General features: G+C 47.0%; 1 protein-coding gene across 6 annotated transcripts in view; it reads left to right on the top strand.

The window, feature by feature from the left end:
* LUC7L (LUC7 like) overlaps positions 1 to 24,774 on the top strand; it is a 36,725-nt gene extending 11,951 nt beyond the window's left edge. For 5 of the 6 annotated variants that reach the window (XM_027610937.2, XM_027610933.2, XM_027610931.2 and 2 more), the window contains 7 exons: positions 9,894 to 10,004; positions 10,859 to 11,002; positions 16,151 to 16,327; positions 20,147 to 20,235; positions 22,751 to 22,780; positions 23,475 to 23,642; positions 24,426 to 24,774. In XM_027610937.2, coding sequence (XP_027466738.1) covers positions 9,894 to 10,004; positions 10,859 to 11,002; positions 16,151 to 16,327; positions 20,147 to 20,235; positions 22,751 to 22,780; positions 23,475 to 23,642; positions 24,426 to 24,567 — 861 coding nt within the window. In that variant the 3' untranslated portion in view covers positions 24,568 to 24,774. Of the gene's footprint in view, positions 1 to 9,893; positions 10,005 to 10,858; positions 11,003 to 16,150; positions 16,328 to 20,146; positions 20,236 to 22,750; positions 22,781 to 23,474; positions 23,680 to 24,425 lie in introns of all 6 variants that reach the window. The other variant, XM_027610934.2, reaches the window with a different exon arrangement.
* The last annotated feature ends 2,159 nt before the right edge of the window (positions 24,775 to 26,933 follow it).

The raw sequence follows: 26,933 nt of genomic DNA, 5'->3' as shown, positions 1-26,933 counted from the left end.
TGGAGGTCAGTTTCATTTTTTAAAGATAGCTGATGCACGATGAAGAAATATATTTATCAGAAAGCTAGTTGTGATTTTTTGTATCAAAATGGTCATTTTGAGAAGCAGAAAACTCTTCAGAAACATTTTGGTCAGATGTGGTCAGTGGACTGACTCTTGATAATCCTGACCTGCTGCTGCCCCCCTCCCCCGCCCCCAACCCCTGAGCTGCTGTTGGTTCTGGGCTCCTGGCCTTCTGTGAGGCCCCTGCACTGTCCAAGGCCCAGGCCCTGGACCAGCAGCTCCCAGGCATCCCTCTTGAGGTTGGTTTCTGGAAGGGCTGCAGTGCGGTCATCACTGTTGGGAAATGGGCATAGGTTTCGTAGTCACAGGTTGTAAACCATCACTAATCCATGATTGGTTCTGGTTTTTCTTAGTAGCATATTCTGTAGCTCACCAGGTGTTTTGGTAGAATCTCCATTATTGGTTATAACTCTGTTAGGTGGACCCACCATTTACCAGAGTTTCAGGAAGTGCCTTAAGCCTGATGTTATTTGCCAGTATTAATGGAGGCAGCACCATGTGGTGCTGGCAGAGTAGTTGGACCCCTTGTAGTGGTCTGGCCAGGGGGACACCTGACCTCAAACTCAGAACGTTTGTTTTAATGTTGAAAAGCTTATCGAATATATTAAAGCTGACAAGCATTTGAGTTATATTTTAAACCATTTTTGTTATACAAGGGGTGTATATATATATTTTTAGAACAGATTCTTGTAATCGGGTCAGTAGGAAAGCTTTGCACACTAGATGGTCCTGCTAAGACATCCATGCCTTTTGTTTGTTTTTTTATAAAAGAAAAACCTTGCTAAAACTTGGATTTTTAGTTGATTTATTAATTCATGATATATTGGTTTAAAATAAAATGTATCTTTACAGAAGGCGTCATTAAGATCTTTTTTGTTTAAGATTTTATTTATTTATTTGAGATAGAGAGGGAGAAGCAGGCTCCCCACGGAGCAGGGAGCCCGATGTGGGGCTCGATCCCAGGACCCCGGGATCATGACCTGAGCCCAAGGCAGACAGCTTAACCGACTGAGCCACGCAGGCGCCCCTATTGTTAAGATCTATTTTCATAATCAGTTGCTGAATTTATAGATTGACATTTGACTTTTAGCAGATCTTCTGCAAGAGCTCATCAGCCCTTTTTATAAATTTAAAATATTTAAGCAATTTGTAAGAAGTTGTCCTACAAGGACATTTGCGTGTGTATGAGAAGACTTGAGATGTTCATTGCATCGTTTTGAATTAGTGAAAAAGTGAAAATACCCAAGTACTTTTTTTTTTTTTTAAAGATTTATTTATTTATTTGACAGACACAGCGAGAGAGGGAACACAAGCAGGGGGAGTGGGAGAGGGAGAAGCAGGCTTCCTGCCGAGCAAGGAGCCCAATGCGGGGCTCAATCCCAGGAGCCTGGGATCATGACCTGAGCCGAAGGCAGACGCTCATCGGCTGAGCCACCCAGGCGCCCAAGTACGTTTGTTTTTAGAGGAGCTAAATAGTCATGTTATAGTGAAATGAAATACTGCACAGCTGAAGAAGACAGATGTATAATATACATTGATGTGAAGAAGAAAAAATGGAAACTTACCAAACTGTCTTGTTTGGTTGGAATAAAAATTGAGTGCTTAGGTGTGCATTTTAATGCAGTTTTAAAAAATATATACCAATTTTTTATTTTTTTATTTTTTTATTTGATAGAGACACAGCGAGAGAGGGAACCCAAGCAGGGGGAGTGGGAGAGGGAGAAGCAGGCTTCCCGCTGAGCAGGGAGCCCAATGCGGGGCTCAATCCCAGCACTCTGGGATCGTGACCTGAGCTGAAGGCAAGACGCTTAATGACTGAGCCACCCAGGCGCCCCTATATACCAAAATCCTAAGTGATTTTTTTTTTTTTTTGGAGAAAGCACTCAGGAGCCAGGGGTGGGGGCAGGGAGGGAGAGAGAATCCCAAGCAGGCTCCACACCCAGCACTGAGCTAGATCTCACGACCCTGAGATCATGACCTGAGCTGAAATCAGGAGTCAGATGTCTCACTGACTGAACCACCCAGGGGCCCCATTAAGTGATTATTTCTTGTGGGAGGGGAGAAGAAGAAACTATATTTTCTGTATCATGTGAAGTTATCAGGTCCTGTTAGCTAACATAATAATAGGCAGAAATGAAAATGTAAAAATATTTCTGCCTTATGATTTATTTTTACAAATCTCTAGCCTTAGGAAGTAATTAGAAATACAAGCAGACGTTGGTACACAAATGTGTTTATGGTAGGATTGTTTATAACATTGAAAAATTGGACACAGCAGAAATGTTCAAGAAGAGAGAAATGAGTTAGTAAATTATGATTTACTCCTGTCATAGACTGCCCTCGAAACTTTACAGAATCTTAATGACAAAATTGTGGTGATACCTCAAGCAAGACAAAGGTACAAAATTGTGTGTACTAGAGAGTTCACCTCTAGATTTTTTTTTTTTTTTGTGGTCTTATTGAAGATACACTACTTGGAGAATTGGTAGACCCGGCCTTTAAAATGTGGACTGTGCTCTCCCCTCCTTGGAGGCAGTCCCTTACTATTTCAGATTTATTTATTTATTATTTTTGTTTATCTATTTATTAGATTTTATTTACTTGTCAGAGCACAAGCAGGGGGAGCGGCAGGCAGAGGGAGAAGCAGACTCTCTGTTGAGCAGGGAGCCCGGATGCGGGACTTGATCCCAGGACCCTGAGATCATGACCTGAGCCGAAGGCAGACGCTCAACCAACTGAGCAACCCAGGCGTCCCTGTTTTTTTTATTTTTTAAAGGTTTTATTTATTTACTTGACAGAGAGAGACACAGTGAGAAGGGGAACACAAGCAGGGGGAGTGGGAAAGGGAGAAGCAGGCTTCCCGCAGAGCAGAGAGCTCGATGCGGGGCTGGATCCCACCACCCTGGGATCATGACCTGAGCCGAAGGCAGACACTCAACAACTGAGACACCCAGGCGCCCCCCCCTTACTATTTCAAATGCAGGGACGCAGACACTTATTTAAAAGTAACAGCTTGCTGCCTTTTTTTTTTTTAATTTTTTTTTTTTTTAAAGATTTTATTTATTTATTTGAGAGAGAGAATGAGAGATAGAGAGCACGAGAGGGAAGAGGGTCAGAGGGAGAAGCAGACTCCCTGCTGAGCAGGGAGCCCGATGTGGGACTCGATCCCGGGACTCCAGGATCATGACCTGAGCCGAAGGCAGTCGCTTAACCAACTGAGCCACCCAGGCGCCCTTTTTTTTTTAATTTAAATAATCTCTAGACCCAACGTTGGGCTCAAACTCGTGACCCTGAGATCAAGAGTCACGAGCTCTTCCGACTGAGCCAGCCCAGGCCCCCCAACAGCAGCAGCTTGCTTCTTGTCACAAGCTGACCTTGGTTGGTTAGGGTTTAGCAGAGTGTTGGAAGAGCAGTTGCTGGAAGCCTGTGTCACACTGTCAGTTTAAGGATTGGTTCTGGGTCAGAATTCTGAGGCTCTGCTGGCAAAAAGGATGTAGGGAGTTGTGTTCATAGAGCAGTTTAAAGCTATGATTACATAGACTATTTTTCTATTAAAAAAAAAAAAAAGACTAAGAGGCGGCCTGGGCTAAGCGTCTGCCTTCGGCTCAGGTCATGATCCCAGGGTCCTGGCATCAAGTCCCGCATCGGGGTCCCTGCTCAGTGGGGAGTCTGCTTCCCCCATTCCCCTCCCCCCTGCTCCTGATCTCTCTCAAATAAATAAATAAATAAAATCTAAAAAAAAAAAAAGACTAAGAAAGGTTGATTTGCCAGGGATTGTTTGATTTGAGAGAGAGAGAGAGATTGCATACCTGCAAGGGAGGGAAGATGCAGAGGGAGAGAGAGAATCTCAAGTCGACTCCCCACCAAGCACAGAGCCCAATGCAGGGCCCAATCTCAAGACCCTGAGATCATGACCTCAGCCGAGACCAAGAGTTGGATGCTTAACCAACTGAGCCACCCAGGTGTCCCACCAGGAAGGTTTTTTTTTTTAAACTTTATTTATGGAGAATCTCAAATATCAAAAGTGGATATAATCTTAAGATGAATTTCCTTGTACCCATCACTTAGCGTTGGGAGCGATCATTCCACAGCCAGCTGGGTTTCATCTTCCCACAGCTTCTCACAGATCTCCAAACAAACCGCACACATCTCACTTTATGTGTAAATATTTCAGCATTGCCATTGCCATGTGTGTTGAGATCTGGTATCATACTTGGTGGTGACAGAATCTACTTGGCATGTTTTTAAAAATGTGTTAAGGAAAAGTTCTAAAGATCTAGAAGTGAACAGGATATTATAATGAAATTTCTGGATTCTGTCTCCCAGTTTCCAGTGATTATTGACATGAAGACTCTTGTTTCATCTTTATCCTTGTGTTTCCCCACTGGATTTTTTTTTAAAGATTTTATTTATTTGACAGAGAAAGAGACAGCCAGAGAGAGAACACAAGCAGGGGGGCAGGAGAGGGAGAAGCAGGCTTCCTACAGAGCAGAGATCCCGATGCGGGGCTCTATCCCAGGACCCTGGGATCATGACCTGAGCTGAGGGCAGATGCCCAACCATCTGAGCCATCCAGGCACCCCTGGATTTTGTTTTTTTAAGATTATATTTTTCTTCCCCCCCCCTTTTTTTAAAGATTTTCTTTATTTGGGATACAGAGTGAGAGCTGGGAGACAGGGAGAAGGAGAAGCAGACTCCCCGCTGAGCAAGGAGCCTGATGTGGGGCTCAGTCCCAGGACTCTGGGATCAGAACCTGAGCCAAAGGGAGATGCTCAACTGACTGAGCCACCCAGGTGCCCCCAAAAATATAATCTTAAGGGGCGCCTGAGAGGCTCAGTCAGTTGAGCATCTGCCTTTGGCTCAGGTCATGATCTCCAGGTCCTAGGATGGAGCCCCATGTCCAGCTCCCTGCTCAGCAGAGACTTTGCTTCTCCCTTTCCTTGTGCCCCTCCCCCCAGCTAATGCTCGATTTCTCTCTCTCAAGTAAATAAGATCTTTATTTTTAAGTAGTATCTATACCCAACATGGGGCTCAAACCCACAACCCTGAGATCAAGAGTCACATGCTCCACTAACTGAGCCAAGCAGACATGTGCCCCCCTGCCCCGATTACTTTTTATAGCTCCAAGGTAGAAGTTCATCTGTAAATATGTAAATAGTACATCTAGAATTTGAGGACTTACTAAAAACAGTCATCTTTAAAAATAATTTCCTAGCATCTGATAGAGTTCACATTTCCCAGATTACTTCAGAAAGGATTCTTTTATAGTTTTATTTCTTTGACTCAGGATTCAAAATAAGGGCCAAACGTTAGAATGCTTTGTAAATCTTTTTAAATCTATTTGTTTGAAGAAACTAATTTTTTTTTAGAAGTCTCATACCCTGGATTTTGCTGATTATAGCCTCATGATGTCTTTTTTAACATGATCCCGCTTGTCTTTGAAATTCTTAGGAGTTGGAGCTGGAGGCTTGATCATCAGATTTAAGTTTTTCTTTTGTGATGGGAATATTTCAGAGGCAGAGCTTGCACCTGCTCATGTATCACCTCAGCCAGCACCGTTGTTGAAGGCAGCCTTGACCTGTTGAAGGTCAAGGTCCCCTTGAGCCTTTGACCTGATGCTTTAAGCAGCACTTGAGGATTGTTGCCTAGATGAGTTATTTCACTGAGGTTGCAGCATCTCTTAACTAACATAAAAACCTGTATAACTTTCACTTGGATCAGAATTTACCAGTAAAGAAGGTACATGTGAAACCTCTCTCCTGCTCTGTTCTTCAGTCATCTGGTTGCCTCTAGAAATAACCAGTGTTTCTGTGTGCTTTAGAGTTTATGTGGATACCTGAGGCAGACAGAATGTCTGTATTCCTTTTTTTTTCTTTTACACAAGTGGTAATTTGTATACCTGTTCTAACCTCACCCTTCCTTTTTTTGTTTAACTTTTTAGTATATCTTTGTGTAGAGTTCCTTATTCCTTTTTGTGGCTTCACAGCATTCCAGACGATGGATATCTTCTTTATATGACCAGTCCCCTGTTGATGATCATGGTGCTGCATTACACATTGCCCTTGTTTGCATGTATGCATTGTTTGCATGTATGCAGGGGAGATTCCTAGATGCAGAACTGTTGGATCAGAGGGGTATCTGGGGTTTTGATGGTACCATGGTGTTATCCAGCGGAGCGAACGCTCCCAACAGCAGTGTAGAAGAGTTCCCATCTTCACATCTTTGCTAACAGTGAGTAACCATATTTTGGGGTCTTTGCCAGTCAGAGTTATAGAAAGGTATTTCTTTGTGGAGGTATTGCCTGCCTAGCCCCTTGGCTTGAGCTTGATGGGTGGAACTGCTGGTGTTTTATCTAGGAGAAGGTGCCTCCCTGTCCTCACCGTTGGCTCCTTCTAGCCTAACACAGCCTCGGCCTGATCATGCCAAGGCCTGGCCTTGGCTTCCTGAAAGTGTTTTATCCAGAAATTCCCTAGGAAAGAGTATATAATGTGTGCTACTAGGTAATCTGTATAAATAACATTTCAAGTTTCTCAACTTGAACACTGGCAAACAGCGATATTAACATGTATATTTAACCTGTGAAAAAGTTACAGAAAAGTACAATTTTTTCTTTAGTGTCCACATATTGAAAATATAAAGAACTGATTGTTTTTAACTCAGTAAAAATACAGTTAACTTTTTCCCCAAATTGTCTTGGTTTGTGATGTTTTATTTACAGGTTTCTGAAACTACACATTATATCAACTAATTTCCAGACTATCTTTAATACACCAAATGAAACTAGTTCTGAATACACCTACTTTTTCCGTCTACAGATGTACAGTAGAATAGTTACATTGACTAAGTCAGATGATGTCCCGGGTTAGAACCCCTTTGTGACCTTGGGCAAGTTATTTTAACTTTTTCTGTACATCTATGAACTGGGCTGGTGGTGACTGTCTCAGAGTTGTACACATTGAGTATAGGGACTTTGGAGCCAAACCATAAGGGTCCTTGTACCCTGATGTCATCACTTAGTAGTGTGGAAACTGTACCTCAGTTTCTTCATCTGGGAAATGGAGACCTTCCATTTTCCGTGTGGCGCTTGAAGGCCTGTGTGGACATACAGCACAGGGGGCACGTGTGTGCTGTGACCAGTCTCCTTGATAGCCCGTCTCAGGCTCAGATTCCTGGCCAGTGTCATTTCTGCTGGGCTGGCAACACTGGGAATAGCACCGCACAGTCCTGAGTGTGGACGAACAGCCTCCAGCAGCAGTGAGACTCACGTGCCTCCTGTGTGCCGGCGCTGTGCTCAGGCATCCCCAATCGTCCATGTTTCATCAGACCACGCTTAAGTTGTAGAGCTTGGGTGACTTTCTAGTAAATGGTAGGTTGTGATTAGGACTTAATTTTTAGACTTGAATACCCTTTTTTTTTTTTTTAAAGATTTTATTTATTTGAGAGAGAGAAAGCATGAGCGGGGATAGAGGGTGCAGAGGGAGAGGGAGAAGCAGGCTCCCCACTGAGCAGGGGGCCCCAATGCGGGGCTCGATCCCGGGACCCCGGGATCATGACCTGAGCCGAAGGCAGATGTGTAACTCACTGAGCCACCCAGGCGCCCTGACTTGAATACCTTTTAAAAAAAAAATTACTTAAACCTCTCCTCTTTGATATATTTTAGGACTCAGTCTGAAATTGACCAGCACATTGAACAGGAGAAGGGGCAGTAGAACAGAGTGCCATCTTTTTTAAGATTCTTATTTTTTATTATTTGAGAGAGATCATGAGCGAGGGAGAGGGAGAAGCAGACTCCCCACTGAGCAGGGAGCCCAATGAGGGACTTGATCCCAGGACCCTCAGATCGTGACCTGAGCCAAAGGCAGACGCTTCACCGACAGAGCCACCCAGCCACCTCCAGAGTGCCATCTTTTAAAGAATGTGGCAGTTAAAAGATGTCTCTGTGGTCTGCCTATTCTGTGTTGTGAAGTTACCATTTAGTTTTTAGCTTATCAGATGTCTGAGTCTGTAGCTGATTTGGGTTCTGCTGAAGCTGCCGCCGGTTGCTTTGGTCAGGGTTTCCCATGTCACCCACTTGACTTCAACCCTGATGAGTGGATTTGTGGGTCTGTCTCAGGTGTGAAATCACTCTGGGTAGATAACAGAAGGACTGTGCACCATAGACTCAGTACCTCTGTGTGGGTGAGCCTGGGGCATATGAGGGTGGTCTTCTAGGATCCATTGTCCCTCACAGGAGGCATGTGACCTGTATCAGCTTGCCGGCACCTTGATCCTGGTGAGTTATCACTGTCAGCAGGATTGTCAACTCTGTGTCTCTCCAAGAAGTGTGGTGCATGCAGACAAATGCTGATTATTTGTTTTCCTGATTGATTTGAACATAGAAATGTTTATCAGGGAATATTTGGATGTCCAACAACAGGAAAGAGGTCCTGAATTCCAAAATTATGGAGTGAAATTGGGAGTTGGCCTCAGTGGGTGATTATGCTTTAGCCTTTCTCCAGCACCCTCTGGGGCTTGGCACTGTCACAGAGCCTATTCTCTGTCTTGACCTATTTCCAAGTATGCATTTATTTGAAAAGAGTATTTAAGATTTCGGGAGGAGACCCTAACCCTGTTGTCCATTCCAGTGTCACACTGATCCTCGTAGAGTGCTTGCTTTTTTTTTTTTTTTTTTTTTTAATTTGACAGAGACACAGCGAGAGAGGGAACACAAGCAGGGGGAGTGGGAGAGGGAGAAGCAGGCTTCCCGCTGAGCAGGGAGCCCGATGCGGGGCTCGATCCCAGGGTCCTGGGATCATGACCTGAGCCGAAGGCAGACACTTAACGACTGAGCCACCCAGGGGCCCCCATAGAGTGCTTTCTTAACAGCTGACTTGCTCTCTCTGGCCTTCTTTGGACAGAGGGACATAGATTACCACCACTTGGTCTGTTGGCGTAACCTTCATCTGTTTTATATCATCTCCACCCAAAGTTGTTTCTTCTGTATTTTTTGGTGATAGATCACATGATGCAGTCCTGTCATCCTGTGCTAAACTCCCTTCCTGTCACACTTAACACAATGCCAGCATTTGCAAGTGCACTAGCGGGTGTAACTTAGAAGGTGCTGCTTGGTAGTCACTGGGCATAGCCTGGCAGATATCCTAGTTGTAGGTCTATCTGAGGTTATGCGGGGGCCTTTGACTCATCCTGGCAAATTAACTGCCTAACACACTGAGAAGCAGCTCATTAGTGTTTTCGTGTTTCCCCCACAAGTGTTTTCAGAGTGAGCGGGTAGATTTCTAGAGTTCCTTTCCCTTTATCTCTTTGGGGAAGTAGTTACCAGTTCTCCTACTACTTTAGACAGGCAATAACGACCCGTGCTCACAGCTCTCAGTAATATTTGTTCTATTGTTTTGTTTTGAGGTGGAAGGGGGATCTCTACCCTCAGAACATGGGGGAATAATATTTACGTGGCTCACACAGACCAGTGAGTACATCATCCGCACCCCCCACAGCTCACCAGAAGAGGGCCTCCGATACTAGTCTCAGTCCAGCATTTGCTTCCCCACAGAGAACGCTACTAATTATGGCCAAAAAAAAAACCCGGGAAATGTTATCGAGGGATGGGGGTCCTTTTACAACTTTTAGGAACAAATAGATCAGATGAGAAGACAATGCTTCTGAATGATGACTTGGTTTAACGTGATTATGGATGTGCTGTAGTGTAGTTCAAGGTCTTCCCACTGAACTTACAGGCTTTAGGAAACCAACCCAGGAGTGTATGTCCTATTGAACTGATGGGTTCCAAGACCTTGCTCGTAACTGATCATAGCTCTCTGCTTCTCCTGAGCTAGGCGATGGATCACTTGGAGTCCTTTATTGCTGAGTGTGATCGGAGAACTGAGCTTGCCAAGAAGCGGCTGGCAGAGACCCAAGAGGAGATCAGTGCAGAAGTTTCTGCAAAGGTATGCCTGAGAGACTTTCTCCTCCGAGCTGTGTGTGCAAATCAGTGTCTGGTAAAAACCAGCCTGTCAACAGGCTAACAGCTTACCATTTGCACTGACTCTGCGTCTTTGGGGTGGACAGTCCTTGCTGCCTCAGTGCTTCTCAGTAAGGAGAGAAGGCTGTCAGCAAGCTCTCCGCCCCAGGAGCTGCCTCTGTCTCTCCCCCAGTTTTTTTTTTTTTTTTAACACCCCCAGATAAAACAGGAAATGGAGACAGTTGGGAAATGGTTAGACTGTGGTACAGGTGTCCTGAAGAATGAAGAAGATAGATCTGTGTGTCATTGGCCTCTCAGCACATCCTTCTTCTGTTCCCCGATTTTGAGTGCAGCTGATGAGTCTCTTCAGTGTCTTTTCCTCTCAGTTTTATAAAAGCATTGCTTAGGATATGTGTAGTTGCTACCTTATTTCTAGAATTAAATCCCAAATGATTAGGCATTTTGCTTATGGTACAAGTTTATGCATTTAATCCTGGACATCTTATGGCCCCTACCGAGAAGGTTGAGTTGTGATAGAAGACATGAGAAGAGACAGCCTAGAAAGTGACCACCATGATGACCCTGGCCACCATGTTGGAAGTGACAGGCATGATGCTGCTCTTCCTGGAATGCAACACGCAGGTTTAGTTTAAGGTCAGAGTCTCAGCGATGCCAGTTAAGATGTCAGAATTCTTACAGTTTGCTTGTGATCCTGCGAGGATCTTGGCTATTCCATTTAATTTTCGTAGAACAGAGAAGTCCAGCAAGAGAAACACTCATTGTCTCTGTGTTAAGATCTTTTGGTTTTAGATGTCTGCTTACCTGATTGTCTTCTTTCAGGCAGAAAAAGTACATGAGTTGAATGAAGAAATAGGAAAACTTCTTGCTAAAGCTGAGCAACTGGGAGCTGAGGGAAATGTGGATGAATCCCAGAAGATTCTTATGGAAGTGGAGAAAGTCCGTGCAAAGAAAAAAGAAGCTGAGGTTGGTGGGGAAATGTCTTCAAGAAAGAGGAAACGTAGTAACCCCTAAATGTTGACTGTTTGAGCTAAAATTAAACTATTCCATTTTTTTTAATATTGGGAAGAAGTTGGAAATAGGGTGCTCTGCGGACAGGGTTGTAGGATTTAGAGTCTGCACATATTTGGGTTTGTACCTTTGCTCTGTCCCCTGTAACCCTAGTGTGACATCAGACCCGTCACTTGCCAGCCCTGAGCATAACATCCATATGCAGAGCGCAGTCCTGAGCGTCGAAGAGTCACTAGAGTGGTGTCGTTTACTCTCTGGTCCTCTGGCTCCGTAGGGGTTTGCTGGGCTGTGGTGGTCACTCAGCTGGTGTGAGTGGGCCAGAGGGGTAGTGCAGATTGCCCTAAAGAACAAAACCTGCGTGTTCTTGGTGACACTGCATCTCAGGTAGAGAACCTGTGCAGATTGAGGGTAGCATCCAAGTGGTGTCAGCTAGGGTACCAGACCAGTTAGGACACACTGGCAGGGTGGTGGAGAAACTGAGTCAGGGACTCAGTGTTTGTATTCTTGACAGCCATTTTCTTCCAAATTATTTTATCTATTAGATATTCTCTGGCTCTCAAGTCCTTACCACTGGAACTGGAAATGGCTCACATAGGCTTTGAGAATGGTGGGAATAGTAGAGTCAGAGGGAGGCAGGGATGGTTGTATTCCCGGAGTAAATGCTTGTTAAGGTCCAGCTGTGTGCCAGATAGTTTTAAGTTTTTTTTCTTTTTAAAAATTTTATTTAGAGGGCGCCTGGGTGGCTCAGATGGTTAAGTGTCTGCCTTCGGCTCAGGTCATGATCCTAGAGTCCTGGGATCGAGTCCCGCATCAGGCTCCCTGCTCTGTGCTGAGCCTGCTTCTCCCTCTCCCTCTGCCTTTCTCTCTCTCTCTCTCTCTCTCTCTCTCTCTCTCTCTCTCTCTCTCTCTCTCTCTCTCTCTCTCTGACTCTTGTGAATAAATAAATAAAACATTTAAAAAAAATAAGAAAAATTTTTTTATTTATTAGAGAGCAGAGCAAGAGAGAGCATGAGCAGGTGGGGGAGGTGGGGGAAGGCAGAGGGAGAGGAAAAAGCAGACTTCCTGCCGAACAGGGAGCCCAACACGCGGCTCAATCCCAGGACCCTGGGATCATGACCTGAGCCGAAGGCAGATGCTTAACCCACTGAGCCAGCCAGGCGCCCCAGATAGTTTTTAGTTGTAAGCACACCAGAGGAGGCCCTCCTCATAGAGACTGTGCTCGAGTTGGCAGGGCATACAGACAGAAGGGTATGTGAACAGATGGATAAGATTTGTTCACATGAAGATAGGTGCTCAAAAGAAATGGGGTCTGAGTTTGAGAGTGACTTTGTGTTGTCAGGGGTCTCTGGGTGGAGTGATGCTGGAAGTGCCCTTAGCTGAGACCCACAGGCTGAGAAGGTTATTAAGAGTGATGGGGTCAGGGAGCCTGGGTAGAGATGAGGAGATGAAATGTAGTTGCCCCCCTGGTGCAGTCTCTCTGTGGTTACCTCTGTACCCCTGGTTCGGCATGGTGCTTAACACACAGTAGGAGCTCAGGAATGATTAACTGAATGCGTGAGTGGTGCCCAGGGCCTGTGAGTGCTAGAGTGATGCTCACTGAGGCGGTGGTAAGTACAGAGAGCAGAAGGGTTACTCAGGATGGGGCCGTGCTAGGGTTGGGGTCAGCAGCATGTATCTGTCGGAGGATGGTGCTGAAATACTGCTTCATACCCCTGGTAGAACATCATCCCCTTCAGTGACGTCCATAGCTAATATAGTCCATTCTTGAACACGAGAGGGAAAAGAATTGACAATGATGTTTTGTATGTAAAACGTATTCGCGCTGTAAGACAGATGGGGTCGGGAATGTGACAGCTGCCGGGGATGTTTAAAGTGGCATTGCCATGGAAGTGTGACTTGGTAAAGTTCCGAACAGTGTTCCCTGCTTTAGAGAGTAGTTCCATTTCTGGGAAATTGGGTGTATATTTAAATTTTGCATTTTGCACAGTATTTAAATCCCTGAACTTCTATTATAATATAAGTCATGTATATAAGTCCTTAACATAGAATCTAAACTCTTTTCTACTGAAGTGGAAAATACATGTTTATGTGTAGAACAGTCAGGCTCCTTGGGTTGCTGACTGCTGTACCAGATGCCCAGCCCTTCATGCTTCCAAGAGCAGAACAGACACCAGAAATCCCTGGGATGGCTCAGAGATTTGTATGTGGCTGTAAATGATTGTAGATGAGGGGTTCATCATGTCTTTAGACAGCCGAGACAGGAGCAGGATGTGGGATGCATGGATGTTCATGCCCAGGACTCGGAGCATCCTTACCCCAGCCATTGTCCTCCATGTCCCCATCACTGAGAGTGCCCCTAGGAGGCAGCACCACTTCCTTAAAACCACTGGGCAAGACAGGATGGTGTTGGGGAGGCCTCCACCATGCTGATCTCTGGTGGTGTGGCACCCGTGAGTTCCTTTCTGCTCTCAGCAGGCAAGGGTGTTCAGTAGTCTCAAGAAATAATACAGAGAGATCCCATGTGCCCTTTATCCAGTTTCCCCTGGTGATAACATCTTGAAAAACCATAGCACGATATAATAGAAAGGATGTTGACAGTCACGATACGGAACATCCATCACCACTAAGATCCCTCCCATGACCCTTCTGTAGCCACGTCCACTTCTCTGACCCCTGGCAATTACAAATCTCCTGCATCTCTATATTGTAGTCATTTTAAGAATGTTATGTAAATGGAGTCATACAGTACCATACCCTTTCGAGACTGTTGTATTTGTTTTGTTTTGTTTTCCACTCAGCATGATTAGGGTTTACTTTGAAAGAAATTAGAAGGCGGTAGTTGAAGTTTCAAAATTACAGAAAGGGATAGATTATCACAAATATTCATGGGTCCACCATATTTGTCATTTTTGCCTAAGGATTTTGGTTTTGTTTTTTCTCTTTAATAAAAGCTGTAGCACATCATAATGGAAATTCAGGTTCCCAGTGCTTCCCTCTCCAGTCCCCTCCTGTCCCTCCTGTCACTAATGCAGACATTAGTGTGCATTCCATTCTGTCTTTACCCTTTATTACATGTGTGTGCTGCCCATAAACTGTGTGCTTGCCTGCGCGTTTGTGCGCGTGCGCGCTTTGTGCTTTTAAAAAAATCCCCCATAAATGCTGTGTATGTCTTTCTAGCTTGCATTATTCACACACCAGTTTGTGAGGTTTCTGCTTGTTGCTATGTACAACTTCCTTCAGTTTCTTGCTGTAGGGTTCTGTTCCATGAACGTGTGACTATCTTTTGGTAGTTTTCTAGCGTATTAGTGGTTTCTCATCTTCACACACTGTTCACAGAAAGTATCCTTGCTGGCACATGTATGAGTGTGTTCTAGGACACACACCCGGAAGAGTTCGTGGAAATGGCACACACCTGTCTGGGTTTTTCTTTTTTTTTTTTTTTTTTTTTTTTTATTCATGAGAGACAGACAGAGGCAGAGGGAGAAGCAGGCTGCCAAGGAGCAGGGAGCCTGATGCAGGACTCGATCCCAGGACTCTGGGATCATGACCTGAGCTGAAGGCAGACGCTTAACCATCTGAGCCACCCAGGCACCCCTGTCTGGCTTTCACAGATAATTCAGCTGCACTTCCTGTGGGTTGTGCCAACGTACATAGTATCCTACCAACAGCGTATGAGAGTGCATCTTTGTTTATGTCTTTGCCAGTTTCGTGAGTGATGTGGTATTTTAATCTGCATTTGCCAGGGAATTTTGAATGTGTGAATTAATGGAATATCCCTTTTTTTTTAATTTTTAAAAAAGATTTTATTTATTTGAGATGGCGTGTGCACAAGGGGGGTGAAGGGCAGAGGGAGAAGCAGACCCCCCCCCCCCCCCCCCCCCCCCCGCTGAGCGGGGCCCCATTGTGGGGCTCGATCCCGGGACTCCGGGATCATGACCCAAGCCAATGGCAGACACTTAACCAACTGAGCTACCCAGGCTCCCCTTTTTAAAATTTTTTAAAAGATTTTATTTATTTGTCAGAGAGAGAGAGGGCATGCACACAAGCAGGGGGAGCGTCCGGCAGAGGGAGAAGCAGGCTCCCCACTGAGCAAGGAGCCCGATGTGGGACTTGATCCCAGGACCCTAAGATCATGACCTGAGCAAAAGGCAGAGGGTTAACCAACTGAGCCACCCAGGCATCCCATAGAAGATCGCTTTAAAAAAGACCAGTGACTGTTGGAATGCATTTCTTTTTTCTTTCTTTCTTTTTTAAGGTTTTTTTTTTTTTATTCATTTGAGAGAGACAGACAGAGCCCAAGCAGGGGGAGAGGCAGAGGGAGAGGGAGAAGCAGACTCCCCATTGAGCCAGCCTGGAGCCTGATGTGGGGCTCGATCCTAGGACCTGGAGATCATGACCTGAGCTGAAGACAGATGTTTAATATTAACATCTGAGCCACCCAGGCGCCCTGTGGAATGCATTTCTTAAACCTGGGTCTTAGAGGCGGGTTTTGACTTTGCCACCAGCACCAGGAACCATGTCTTATTACTTCATTTCTTCTGTATTTCATCCATTCTGACTGGAGTGGCTGCCGGGGGTGGGGGGGGGTTTGCTTGTTCTGTCAGACACATTTTTTTTTGAAGAGAGTGTCTACTGTATTTGTCCATCCAAATTTTAGCTTTTAGGGCAGAGTTGGCATACAGCTTCCTAGACGTTGGGACAGTCTCCATGAGTGGCTCTTGTTTGTTTATTTGGTTTGGTTTTTGTGCTTTGTTTTTTTGAGAGCCCCTTTTGAAGAGTCTCCCTTGTTCCTCTGGTCCTCCTAGAGCTCTCCACTGTGTGTAACTGAGACCTGCCTTTCCTGCTGGCCTTTGAGAACAGACAGCATCCTGCTTGTTTGAGAATTTTGAATGTTCCTTATTGCTTTGAAATCATGATTGTTCCTTTCGTAAATAAGCAATGGAAATAGAGTCAGTTACAAATATCTGAAGCTTGTCAATGATCCATTTTTTGTTTATTTAAAAGTCACCTCTATAGTCCCTTCAAATATTTACATTTTGGGGGTTGACTGTTTAGTTGTGGTTCTCTGTACTTCATTTTCATTGCTCTGTTCCCACTGTCCAGGAAGAATACAGAAATTCCATGCCTGCATCCAGTTTTCAACAGCAGAAGCTGCGTGTCTGTGAGGTCTGTTCGGCCTACCTTGGTCTCCACGACAATGACCGTCGTCTTGCGGACCACTTCGGGGGCAAGTTACACTTGGGGTTCATTCAGATCCGAGAGAAGCTTGATCAGTTGAGGGTACGTTAATATGTGGTTTCTGGAGAAACCCAAGAAGTGATGTCTTCGTGTTAACTTCTAGAAAACCTTGTGTTTTGATCTTTTTTTTAAGATTTTATTTATCGAGAGAGAGTGTGCAGAAATGGGGGCGGGGCAGAAGGACAAGCACACTCCCCGCTGAGCAGGGAGCCTGCCGTGGGGCTCACTCCCAGGATCCTGAGACCATGACGCCACTTGAGACACTTAACTGACTGAGCCACCCAGGCACCGTTTTCATCTTTTCTAAGAACATGTCTTTGAGTTTTATAGTGAAATATTTAGATTTTATCACTTCATTCACCCAAGAGAACAAAGGTCTCAGAATCCAAAGCGACTAGTCTGCACTTGTTTGCAGGAAAAAAATGCAGAGTCTAGTCCTCTGGTACAGAGAGCTCTCGCACACCTCTGAAATAACTTTTGGTTGGAGATGGGAAGAGCCGGTAGTCTCATTTTTCTCCTTCGGCAGAGGCGGATGCATGGAGAGTGGTTAGGCTAGACAGAAGATCATACTTCCTGGCCCTTGCCTTTGAGCCTCCTCGGAAGGACGAGAACATGGTGGAGTTTTTTGGATAGCACTGCTTCACCACTGCCCACCTTTGTCTCTTCCTCAAGGCTCTTCAGTTTCCTGGGTTAAACTCTAAAACTTTCTTTGGGTCTGGAACGCTTAGAAGGATGGGTGAGCATGTTTCAGATACTTTGAATTATTTTTCAGACTGGTGGAGTCCTCCCTGCTGTGTGCAGGGACCACTAGGTTGGGGTGCTGGGAACTATGCAGGTCTTCCCTCCAGACACATGAAATTTGGTGGAAAGACGCATGGCACTTGACTGGGACACTGCAGCAATCAAGGTGGAGGGCCTTGTGTGCCCCTAGAAGGAGCAGGGGGCAGAGCCCTGCACGTGAGGAGGGGTTGCCAGTAGGTGAGGTGTGAACTTGGCACTGGGAGTGGAGCTGGGGTGGCAGCCACTGGTCTTAACACAGTTCGCTCCTGTGCTCCCAATAGAATTTTGGAAAGTGATACACTCTGTTACACATTTCTTCTTCTTTTTCTTTTTTAAATTTATTTATTTGAGAGAAGGAGCATGCGCATGAGCAGGGGGAGGGGCAGAGGGAGAGAGAGAATCAAGAGAGAATCCCCAAGTAAACTTGCCACTGAACACAGAGCCCAGAGATCATGACCTGAGCCAGAGTCAGATGCTTAATGAACTGAACCACCCAGGCATCCCTTCCATTTCTCCTTTAAATTGTATTTCCATTTCATAGCACCCCATAATTTAGTTTTGATTTTTTTTTTTAAGATTTTATTTATTTGACAGAGACACAGCAAGAGGGGGAACACAAGCAGGGGGAGTGGGAGAGGGAGAACCAGGCTTCCCGCCGAGCAGGGAGCCTGATGGGGGGTCTCAGTCCCACGACCCTGAGACCATGACCTGAGCCGAAGACTGAGCCACCCAGGTGTCCCTAGTTTTGATATTTTTTTAAACCTGAAAGCCTTTTATTTTTTTTTTTAACACATATTTCTCCAACAGAGATGAGATTGTATTGGAATTTTTTCCCCTGAAACTTTAAGAACAAGTTTTTGTTTTTTTAAAGATTTTATTTTTCAGTAATCATTACATGCAACATGGGGCTCAAACTTAAAACCCCAAGATCAAGAGCCACATGCTGTACTGGCTGAGCCAGCCAGGCGCACCTCTAAAGAACTTAGTATTAACTAGATCAAGAAAGCATGCTTTATCTTTGCAGTGTGAGTTGTACGTAGTTGACCAAAACAACACAAATATATTACAGCTTTTGATAATGGCTGTTAAACTAACAACTGAAAACATGTTTGGAAGTGCACCTCTAAACAATCAGGAGGGTGACAGTTCTGGGCCCTAACCAGAGATGGCTTCACTTAAGTGGTCCCAGAGGTGCTCACACCTCCAGGCCACACACCCAGGCAATAGTGAGGCAAGGCCTTCTTTCTTAGGGGTGGAAGGACAGTGTGTAGGAAGTAGAGAGGTTTGTGAAGGAGTTAATACCAGACCATAGCCCTGTACTCAGTCACATCCTCTTTAGGAGGAGTCTGCATATAAGTTGAGGGGCTGAAACTCCCATCCTTAACCCTAATGTGTCCATCCTTGTGTGCCTGCTCGGGTCCAAGACAAGTGAAGCCAGGGGTGGAGAGCCAGAGGCTCCAGATAGGAGGGCTCTCGCACCTTGTGAGTGCTTTGAGGAGGATAGCTGGCCCCTCTCCCTCAGGCCTTGCTATACCCTTTTGTTCAGGGGCCTGACTCCAGTTTTCACTGAGATACAGGGTTATCCTTCGTGACCCTTTGTCTCCCTGGCCCTACTTTACTCCCCCTTAGGGCTTCATTCCATCAGCAGAGAGGTGGGGACATCAAAAGGCTTTGGGTTGAGGGCACCTGGGTGGCTCAGTTGGTTAAGCGACTGCCTTCGGCTCAGGTCATGATCCTGGAATCCTGGGATTGAGTCCCACATCGGGTTCCCTGCTCAGCGGGGAGTCTGCTTCTCCCTCTGACCCTCTTCCCTCTCGTGCTCGCTATCTCTCATTCTCTCTCTCTCAAATAAATAAAATCTTTAAAAAAAAAAAAAGGCTTTGGGTTGATATGGGGGTGGGGGTATGTAGACTGGACTTAGTGCTTTGAGCTAAGCTGTGTCAGTAGTGTTCCACAGTGGAATTTCTCCCGGCCTCCTCCACTCTGTTGCATTGTCTTTTCTCTTGTGTTCACCATCGAGCCTGATGAGCCAAGTATTGAGCTTGGTGTTGAAAGCCAGTTGTGGGAGCCCCTGGCTTTCTCATTCGGTAGAGCATGGGACTCTTGGTCTTGGGGCTGTAAGTTTCAGCCCCACGGTGGGTGTAGAGATTACTTAAAATACTAAAGCAAGCAAGCAAACAGGAAAGCCAGCCGGTTGTGGAGTGTTCACGGTCTACCTTCCCTGGCCTGCTGTCCCCACCAAGGCCGGGTCTCAAGTCAGGGTAGCACTCAGCACTCGAAGGACAGGCTGCTCCTGGGCAGCAGGATAGGTTTGGTCAGACATGTGGTTTTTTACAGTGAAGTGTGTGGAATCTCCTTTGGGTAAAAAACTATCTGGATTGGTGTGAATCGAAAGATCAGTTTCTGTGCCTTAGAACCATAGCACCTCTTAGAATATGCAGTTTGTCACCGAATTTATAAGATGTATTTATAAAAGCGTTACTTTCGTGTATTTTCTATTAAGAATCTTTAAAGGTGATAATGTTCCTGTTTCCTAAGAGGTTTTTTTTAGATTTCTAAATTACTAATATTGAGATCGTGTAAAAGTGCTTTTTTCTTTTTTAAGATTTTATTTATTTTTTTAAAGATTTTATTCCTTTATTTGAGAGAGAGAGAATGAGGGAGAAAGCACATGAGAGGGGGGAGGGTCAGAGGGAGAAGCAGACTCCCTGCTGAGCAGGGAGCCCGATGCGGGACTCGATCCAGGGACTCCAGGATCATGACCTGAGCCGAAGGCAGTCGCTTAACCAACTGAGCCACCCAGGCACCCAAGATTTTATTTATTTATTTGATAGAGAGAGACACAGCGAGAGAGGGAACACAAGCAGGGGGAGCGGGAGAGGGAGAAGCAGGCTTCCCGCCGAGCAGGGAGCCCGATGTGGGGCTCGATCCCAGGACCCTGAGATCATGACCTGAGCCGAAAGCAGATGCTTAACAACTGAGCCACCCAGGCGCCCCATAAAAGTGCTTTGTTAAACAACATTCATACTCTAGTTGGTATAACTTTTTCTTCTCTCATTTTCCAACTCTTCGTTTATTTAGAAAACTGTGGCTGAAAAGCAGGAGAAGAGAAATCAGGATCGACTGAGGAGGAGAGAGGAGAGAGAGCGGGAGGAGCGACTGAGCAGGAGGTGAGTCCACAGTACGCACATGCCCAAAGAGACCCTGCTCCTTCCTTGCAGTCTGGCTTGTAGCAATTGAGGTCTGCTACGGACCTACGTGGCCCTTAAAAGAAAAATGAGCAGACATGCAGCCTTCAGAAGAGCGGGATTTTGGCTGGCCTGGGAGGAGCGCTGTGTGGTGCGGACAGTCATCCGAAGCTGCACACGCAGCTGTGGCAACCTCACTCATACCTCGGAAGGTGTAGGGGAGGCTGAGCAGTAGGAGCAGGAGAGGAACCTGCTGTGCCCTGACCCGCCTAATGGGTCCTGGGGACACGGCACTCAGCCAACAAGTCGGGCAGGAGCTGACACTCTCTGGAGCTGGGGCATGCTCTGTCAAACAGCCATACTTGCTGAAGGGAAAATCCGTCAGGGAAGGGCCTTAGGTCTGAGCAGACTCTGGAGTTGACTGAGGGTTGTCGGGCTCTGCTGAGAACGAGTGCAGGTGGTAAGGGTGGAAGCAGCAAGAGTCCCAGTGAAGGAGGTGCCAGTTGACAGGGTGAGCGGGGTCTCAGTGTGTTGTGGGGATAGAGCTGTTAAGATTTCCTGGTGTAAGGTTGTGAGGCAAGCAAAGGGGGAACAGAGCTGGCCTCATGGTTTCAGGCCTGGAGCTGCCACTTAGGGGTTGGAGAACACTGGGAGCAGTGTACTAGGGTGAAGAGGGGGGGTGGTGGGCAGTAGAATTTGGCTCTGGCCATACTCAGTTTGAGATGCTTAGGAGACGTGGTCAGAGTTCAGGGAAAAGGCTGGAGCCAGGACCCCACTGTCATGGGGTGCAGCTCACTGTCCTTGAAAGACCCAGAAGCTGGGCTTTCCTGGAGGAATTAGCGTATAATTCAGAAACAACAAGTAAGTGTTTATTGTATTTATTGTGCTTTTTTTCATTACTAACCGATTTTGATTGTAAAGAGACTCAAACAAAAAATAGATTCAAACAGTATAAAAATGTATTAAGCAAAACACATAAGGCATCCCTAATTTCAGTTTTGGATGACGAAGTTTCTATAAAGCTATTTTTGTCTTTTGTGGGTTTTGTTTTGTTTTTAAGAGTTTACTTATGGGACACCTGGGTGGCTCAGTCAGTTAAGCGTCTGCCTTCAGCTCGGGTTGTGATCGCAGGGTTCTGGGATCGAGTCCCACATTGGGCTCCTTGATCAGCGGGAAGCCTGCTTCTCCCTCTGTCTGCTGCTCCCCCTGCTTGTGTGTGCATACACACACACACTCTCTATCTCTCTCTCTGACAAATAAATAAAATCATAAAGATTTTATTTATTTTAAAGAGCAAGAGAGCATGAGAGCATGAGCAGGGGGAGGGGTAGAGGGAGAAGCAGACTCCTCATTGAGCTGGGAGCCTGATGCTCAATCCCAGGACTCTGAGATCATGACCTGAGCCAAAGGCAGACTCTTAACCATCTGAGCCACCCAGGTGCCCCAATTTTGGGGTTTTAAGATTTTATTATTCTTTATTTGACAGAGAGTACAAGCCGGGGGCATAGGAGAGGGAGAAACAGGCTCTCCGCTAAGCAGGGAGCCCGACGTGGGGCCCGATCCAAGTACCCTGGGATCATGACCCAAGCTGAAGGCAGATGCCCAACACACTGAGCCACGGAGGCACCCCTATTTCGTTTTTTAAAGATTTATTTATTTGAGAGAGAGCGTGGGCGGGGGGGGGCAAAGGGAAGGAAATCCTCAAGCAGACTCCCCGCTGAGTGGAGCCTTATGCAGGGCTCCGTCCTAGGACCCTGAGATCATGACCCGAGCCGAAATCAAGAGTCAGAAACTTAACAGACGAGCCACCCAGGTATCCCTATAAAACCATTTTTGAATGAGTACTATAGTAATTATCCTTATTTTGATATGTTTGATTGGTTTATAAAATTTCTTAGAACTCCTAGGACAAAGGAATTTAAATTAGTAGGTGTTGGAAAAATTGCTTTACAAAAAACTTTCAGATCATCCTTTAGATGCATGTTGTGTGAACATCTTCTGTCACATCCCCCTCAGCACATTTTGCTAGTTACTTTGTTAATTTTTGCTGTAGAACAGGGTGTAAAATGAGAACTCATTGTACCGTGTATTTCTTGGATTGCTGGTTGGTTATATAGGTCTCAGGGAGGTCATGTGACCCTCACCTAGCAGTGACCCTGTGTCTGGGACTTGAGGTTTTGGCTTTGCTTTAACTTTGGTGTCCTTTGGTGACTTTAGATCCTGTCCAGCCTTGCATCCACTGTGTGACAGTCTGCATAGCTGTGCAAGTGACTTCGATGAGCTAGTTGTTGAACTCAGAGTGTAGCATTTGACCCCTGGGGGTTGGGGGCTGGCCTCATGCTGTGAGCATTGACACTTGGAGCTGTGGGCCTGAGAATGGGTGAGCCGACTCGGTGGAAAGCCAGCACTCCTTCAGCTCGTAGACCATGGGGCGGGCTGTTTGGGGGAAATTGCTCATCCTTTTTTTCTCTTTGTCTTTTTTATTTTTTCGTTTTAGGTCTGGATCAAGAACCAGAGATAGAAGGAGGTAGGTTTCCAGGTCCATTAACATGTTCTCAGATGCCCTTTTTTCCATCCACATTTTTTGTCTTTTTTTCTCCCCCCACATTTGTTTTTTCTTTTTTAAGATTTATTTATGGGAGAGAGAGAGTGTGTGCATGCATGCCCATGTAGCAGTGGGGAGCACAGGGAGAGGGAGAGAGCCCCAAGCTACATGCTGCCCTATGCGTGTAGCCTGACGTGGACCTCAATCTCATGACCCTGAGATCACAACGTGAGCCGAAACCAAGAATCACTTAACTGACTGAGCCCCCCCAGGCACCCCTCCACATGCATTTTTCCTTACTAGTTAACTTTTATAGCCTCACACTTGTTTTCTGGTGGGCAGGGCTGGTGAGGGACCAAGCTCGGGCCCTATCCATCTGTTGTCAGGTTGGCTGGGGCTTAGTGCAGCAGAGGGATCCACTGTAAATGAGAGGGGAAGTCAGAAGGTACTGCTGAGGCCTGTGGGGTGGCAGGTGTTTCCTGGCGAGGTGTTTTGTGGAAGCATCAGCGGGAGGGGGCCATAATTCTGAATTGATGGGACTGTTGTGGACCCCAGTTGTAAATTTGTAGAAGGGTAGGGGAGATGGCAGTGAAACATCTAGCAGAACTTCTTGTGACAGAAGGGCCATTGGCAGGGGGCATCATGGCCTTCAGAGCCTTCTGGTTGTCTGCTGCAGGTCACGCTCCCGGGATCGGCGTCGCAGGAGGTCCAGATCTACCTCCAGGGAGCGACGAAAGTCGTCCCGATCCCGGTCCCGAGACAGACACCGGCGCCACCGCAGCCGTTCCCGCAGCCACAGCCGGGGCCACCGCCGGGCTTCCAGGGACCGGAGTGCGAAATACAAGTAACTACTCTGACTCCTTCAGTAGCTGCAACCAGGAGTGAGCCCCTTCTCTTTGTGTTCCCAGGGTCTTCTGGGGGTCCATCGCTGGGGCCTGTTGGCCATGCCTGGTCGGGATGGGTCTGGGGCTTTTGCTCAGGAGCCTGGCTGGGCATCTCTGGAACTGAGTGTTGGAGCCTTGAGGAGTCATGAATGGGGCCCAGCGCATAGGGAGCTGTAAGCTCGAGCAGCAGGTGGATTCAGGACTGGGACAAGTTGAGAGGCTGTGGAGGTGGTTACACAGGCAGAGCTCCCTCGTGACCTGCCACATGCTCAGTGTCCCCTCAGTACACAGAGCCCCTGAGATTTGCTTCCTGACCAGGCCCTGCTTACCTCTGTTGTGGTTTTCTTAAGGAAAAACAGCCCAAAAAACATTCATACTCACACTTTGAGGTAAGCGCTGTGAGCACCTTTGTGTGCTTGATTATAGCCTTTTTTCCACTGTTTATGTAATGGATCATACTCCACATGTACACTTTGTGGTCCTTTGCTTCACTCACGTTATAGCAAAAGCCTACCCTGTTAGGAGAAATCTTTACAAATGTCACTTTTGAGTGGCTGCCTGAACACTCCCTTGTAGTGGCTTGGGCACTAGACGGCTGCCCTCTGCCTGCCAAGGGCTTCCCCGGGCGTGCTGTGTCTTGGCCTTACCTGAGCTGATGTTGAGGGTCCAAGTTGCCAGTGCTCAAGGAGTCAGCCAGAAGAGGGATGCTGGCCTCCTCTGAGCCTCTGATTCTCATTTCCCAGGTTCTCCAGAGAACGGGCACCAAGGGAGGAGTCCTGGGAGCATGGGCGCAGTGAGCGAGGGGCTGCTGACTGGAGGCTGGAGAGCTCCAATGGGAAGACAACTTCGCGGAGGTCAGAGGAAAAGGAGGCTGGCGAAATCTGAACCTGCATCCGGGCCTGTAAATAGTCTGATAAACATTCAACACAGCCTAAAGTTACTCTTTATATTTGCTGAATACAACTCATCTTTTGTAGTTTACAATTTCTATTGTTTTGGAGCTCGCTGTGAATTTCTAGCGATGTACAGAGTTGCTCCTGTGTTCTGGGGTTCTGTTGAGTAGGAATAAATAAATCTGACAGACGGCCTCCTTACTGCTGCGGTGGGGTCTCTGCTGTCCTGCTGTGCTCTAGAGACTTCACCGTGGCCTCCCACAGCAGGTGGCACACTGGATGTTCTCAGTGAGCAAGCTCACCCTCAGAAATTGTGACTTAATGTTAGACTCCCTTTGACTGTTGGCATCCGAAATGCCTGCCGCCCTGCCCTGACCATCTGGGGTGCAATGTGCTGTCTGCTCGCTGGGCTGCACAGCTCCACCCCTTAGTGCAGACCACAGCAGGCTCCCCTGGGGAGGAGGGAGGTGCCCCATTCCACATCCACTTCTTTAGGAAGGGCCGCCCGTCTAGTCTGCTGTTAGCGCAGCCTCAGCCTGGCTACAGTGAACCACACTGCAGCTTCCCCTTTGGGAGTTACTAAAGGACAAAGGCCTTTGGACAACATCCACATGACAGCCACGGGGTCCTCAGAGGCGGGAGATGCTGATTTGGGTCAGGTTGTAGTTTGACTCATACTCAAGAGAGCCTGGTGGTACGCATGCTCTCAGCTATTCTGTCACATTTACTAAGAGACCAAAATGAGCCCTTCTGAAAAGGGTAACAGGAAATCTCTTCTTTTCACTTCTTGGGGGAAGGATACCTGCTTGGTAGGTAGAATAGACCCCAAGCTCATTGAGTAGAGGTGTGTCCTCTAGAGTTTGGGAAGTAGATGCAGGTTGGTGCAAAGCCATGAGTGGGTTAAGGGTGGTCCTAAGGAGGGGAGGGGCAAAGGGGATGAGGCCTGGGATTGTGGGTGCGTGACTGTTCAGCTGCCTGGGCTGAAGCAGGCAGAACACACCCCAGGTCAGGCAGCATGAGGGTGCGCAGCTCGGAGCCAGGATGACAGAAGGACCTCCCGCCTCCATCCCTCATCTCCTGGACTTTAAAAAAAAAAAAAAAAAAAAAAAACCTGTAGTAAAATACACAAAACTTAACCATTTCAGCCATTATTAAGTGTGTTCCTGTGTTGTGCAGCCATCACCACCATCCGTGGAGGAGTGGTTTTGAAAAGGCAGAGTGAAGACATCCCTGGACTTAGGAGTAGTAATGAGGTGTCAGCCGCAAAGGTAAGGCTGAGGTTGAGACAGTTGTAGGATGCCTGGAAGCTGCACATGCTCCCCCCACACCTGGGTGTTCCTCACTCTGTCTAGGAGCCGGTGGTCTTGAGCTCTTGTGCTTGGCTCTTCCAACCTCGTTGCTAGAGGCACCCACCTGTCCCTGGTGCACCCCAAACCTCTGAGTCTCATGGGTTTCAAGTACTGCTCACTCTCCTGTGTGTGGAAGGGGTTTAGTGGACACATGGTCCTGGGTGGGTGGAGAGGAAGAGGTCAAATGGACGGAGGCCATGCACAACACTCTGAGGACCCCATAGCTCACCCTAGTTGGGTTCCAGGGGAGGAGAGCTCCCAGACGGGGATGTGGAAGGTTCCTAGAGGAAGTCACCCATAAATCATAAGGGGGCTGGGGGCAGAGAGGTCACCATGCCACCCTGAGTCCTCTTGAAGAATATGAAAATGTGGGAAATATTTGTAGAGAGAAGCAGGGACGCAGGTCAGGAGGCAGTTGCAATCCCTGAGATTTGGGTGGGTCAGGCCAACAGGTGTAGATCCTCCAGGGCTCTGAGATCATGGTGGAGTCAGGCTCTTGAGGTTCCCCCCACCACCACCACCACATACACACCTTGCTTCTCTCCAGTAGAGGAGAACACCTTGACCAGCACCTAGTGTAGGTTGTGGCATCTCCTAAGTGCATAGAGGCCCCCGGCTGCCCTGGAGGAGGGGTGCTTTGGCCACAGTGGGTGGGACTTCTGGGGCCACCCTTTTGACTCAAAATGGGGGTCTCTAGCCAGGCCCAGAACTACAGGCCGGTGAAGGGAGGGCTGGACGTGCTGGCCCTGTAGCTTGCATGGGAGCCCATAGGATACCCAGCGGGGCCCAGCCTTGTGGACACACCCACTGTGTCCTGTGGGTATGTGGAGATTCTCCCTAGGATAGTGGGGGTATTTGGCTGTGCCTGGGAGCTGGGAGTGCCCTGTGTGAGGTGGTTTCCAGCTGTGATTGGAGCAAGTGGGAGAGGGGATGTGCACCACAGTGCTTTGGAAGGGACCCTCACCTAGGAGTGGGATGGTGGCCACAGTGGGGTTTGGGACCTGCCTGT

This window comes from Zalophus californianus, chromosome 10 (genome assembly GCF_009762305.2).
Source record: "Zalophus californianus isolate mZalCal1 chromosome 10, mZalCal1.pri.v2, whole genome shotgun sequence".
Lineage (NCBI taxonomy): Eukaryota > Metazoa > Chordata > Mammalia > Carnivora > Otariidae > Zalophus > Zalophus californianus.
The sequence above is the reverse complement of the archived record's forward strand: the minus strand, read 5'-3'. Positions and strand labels throughout refer to the sequence as shown.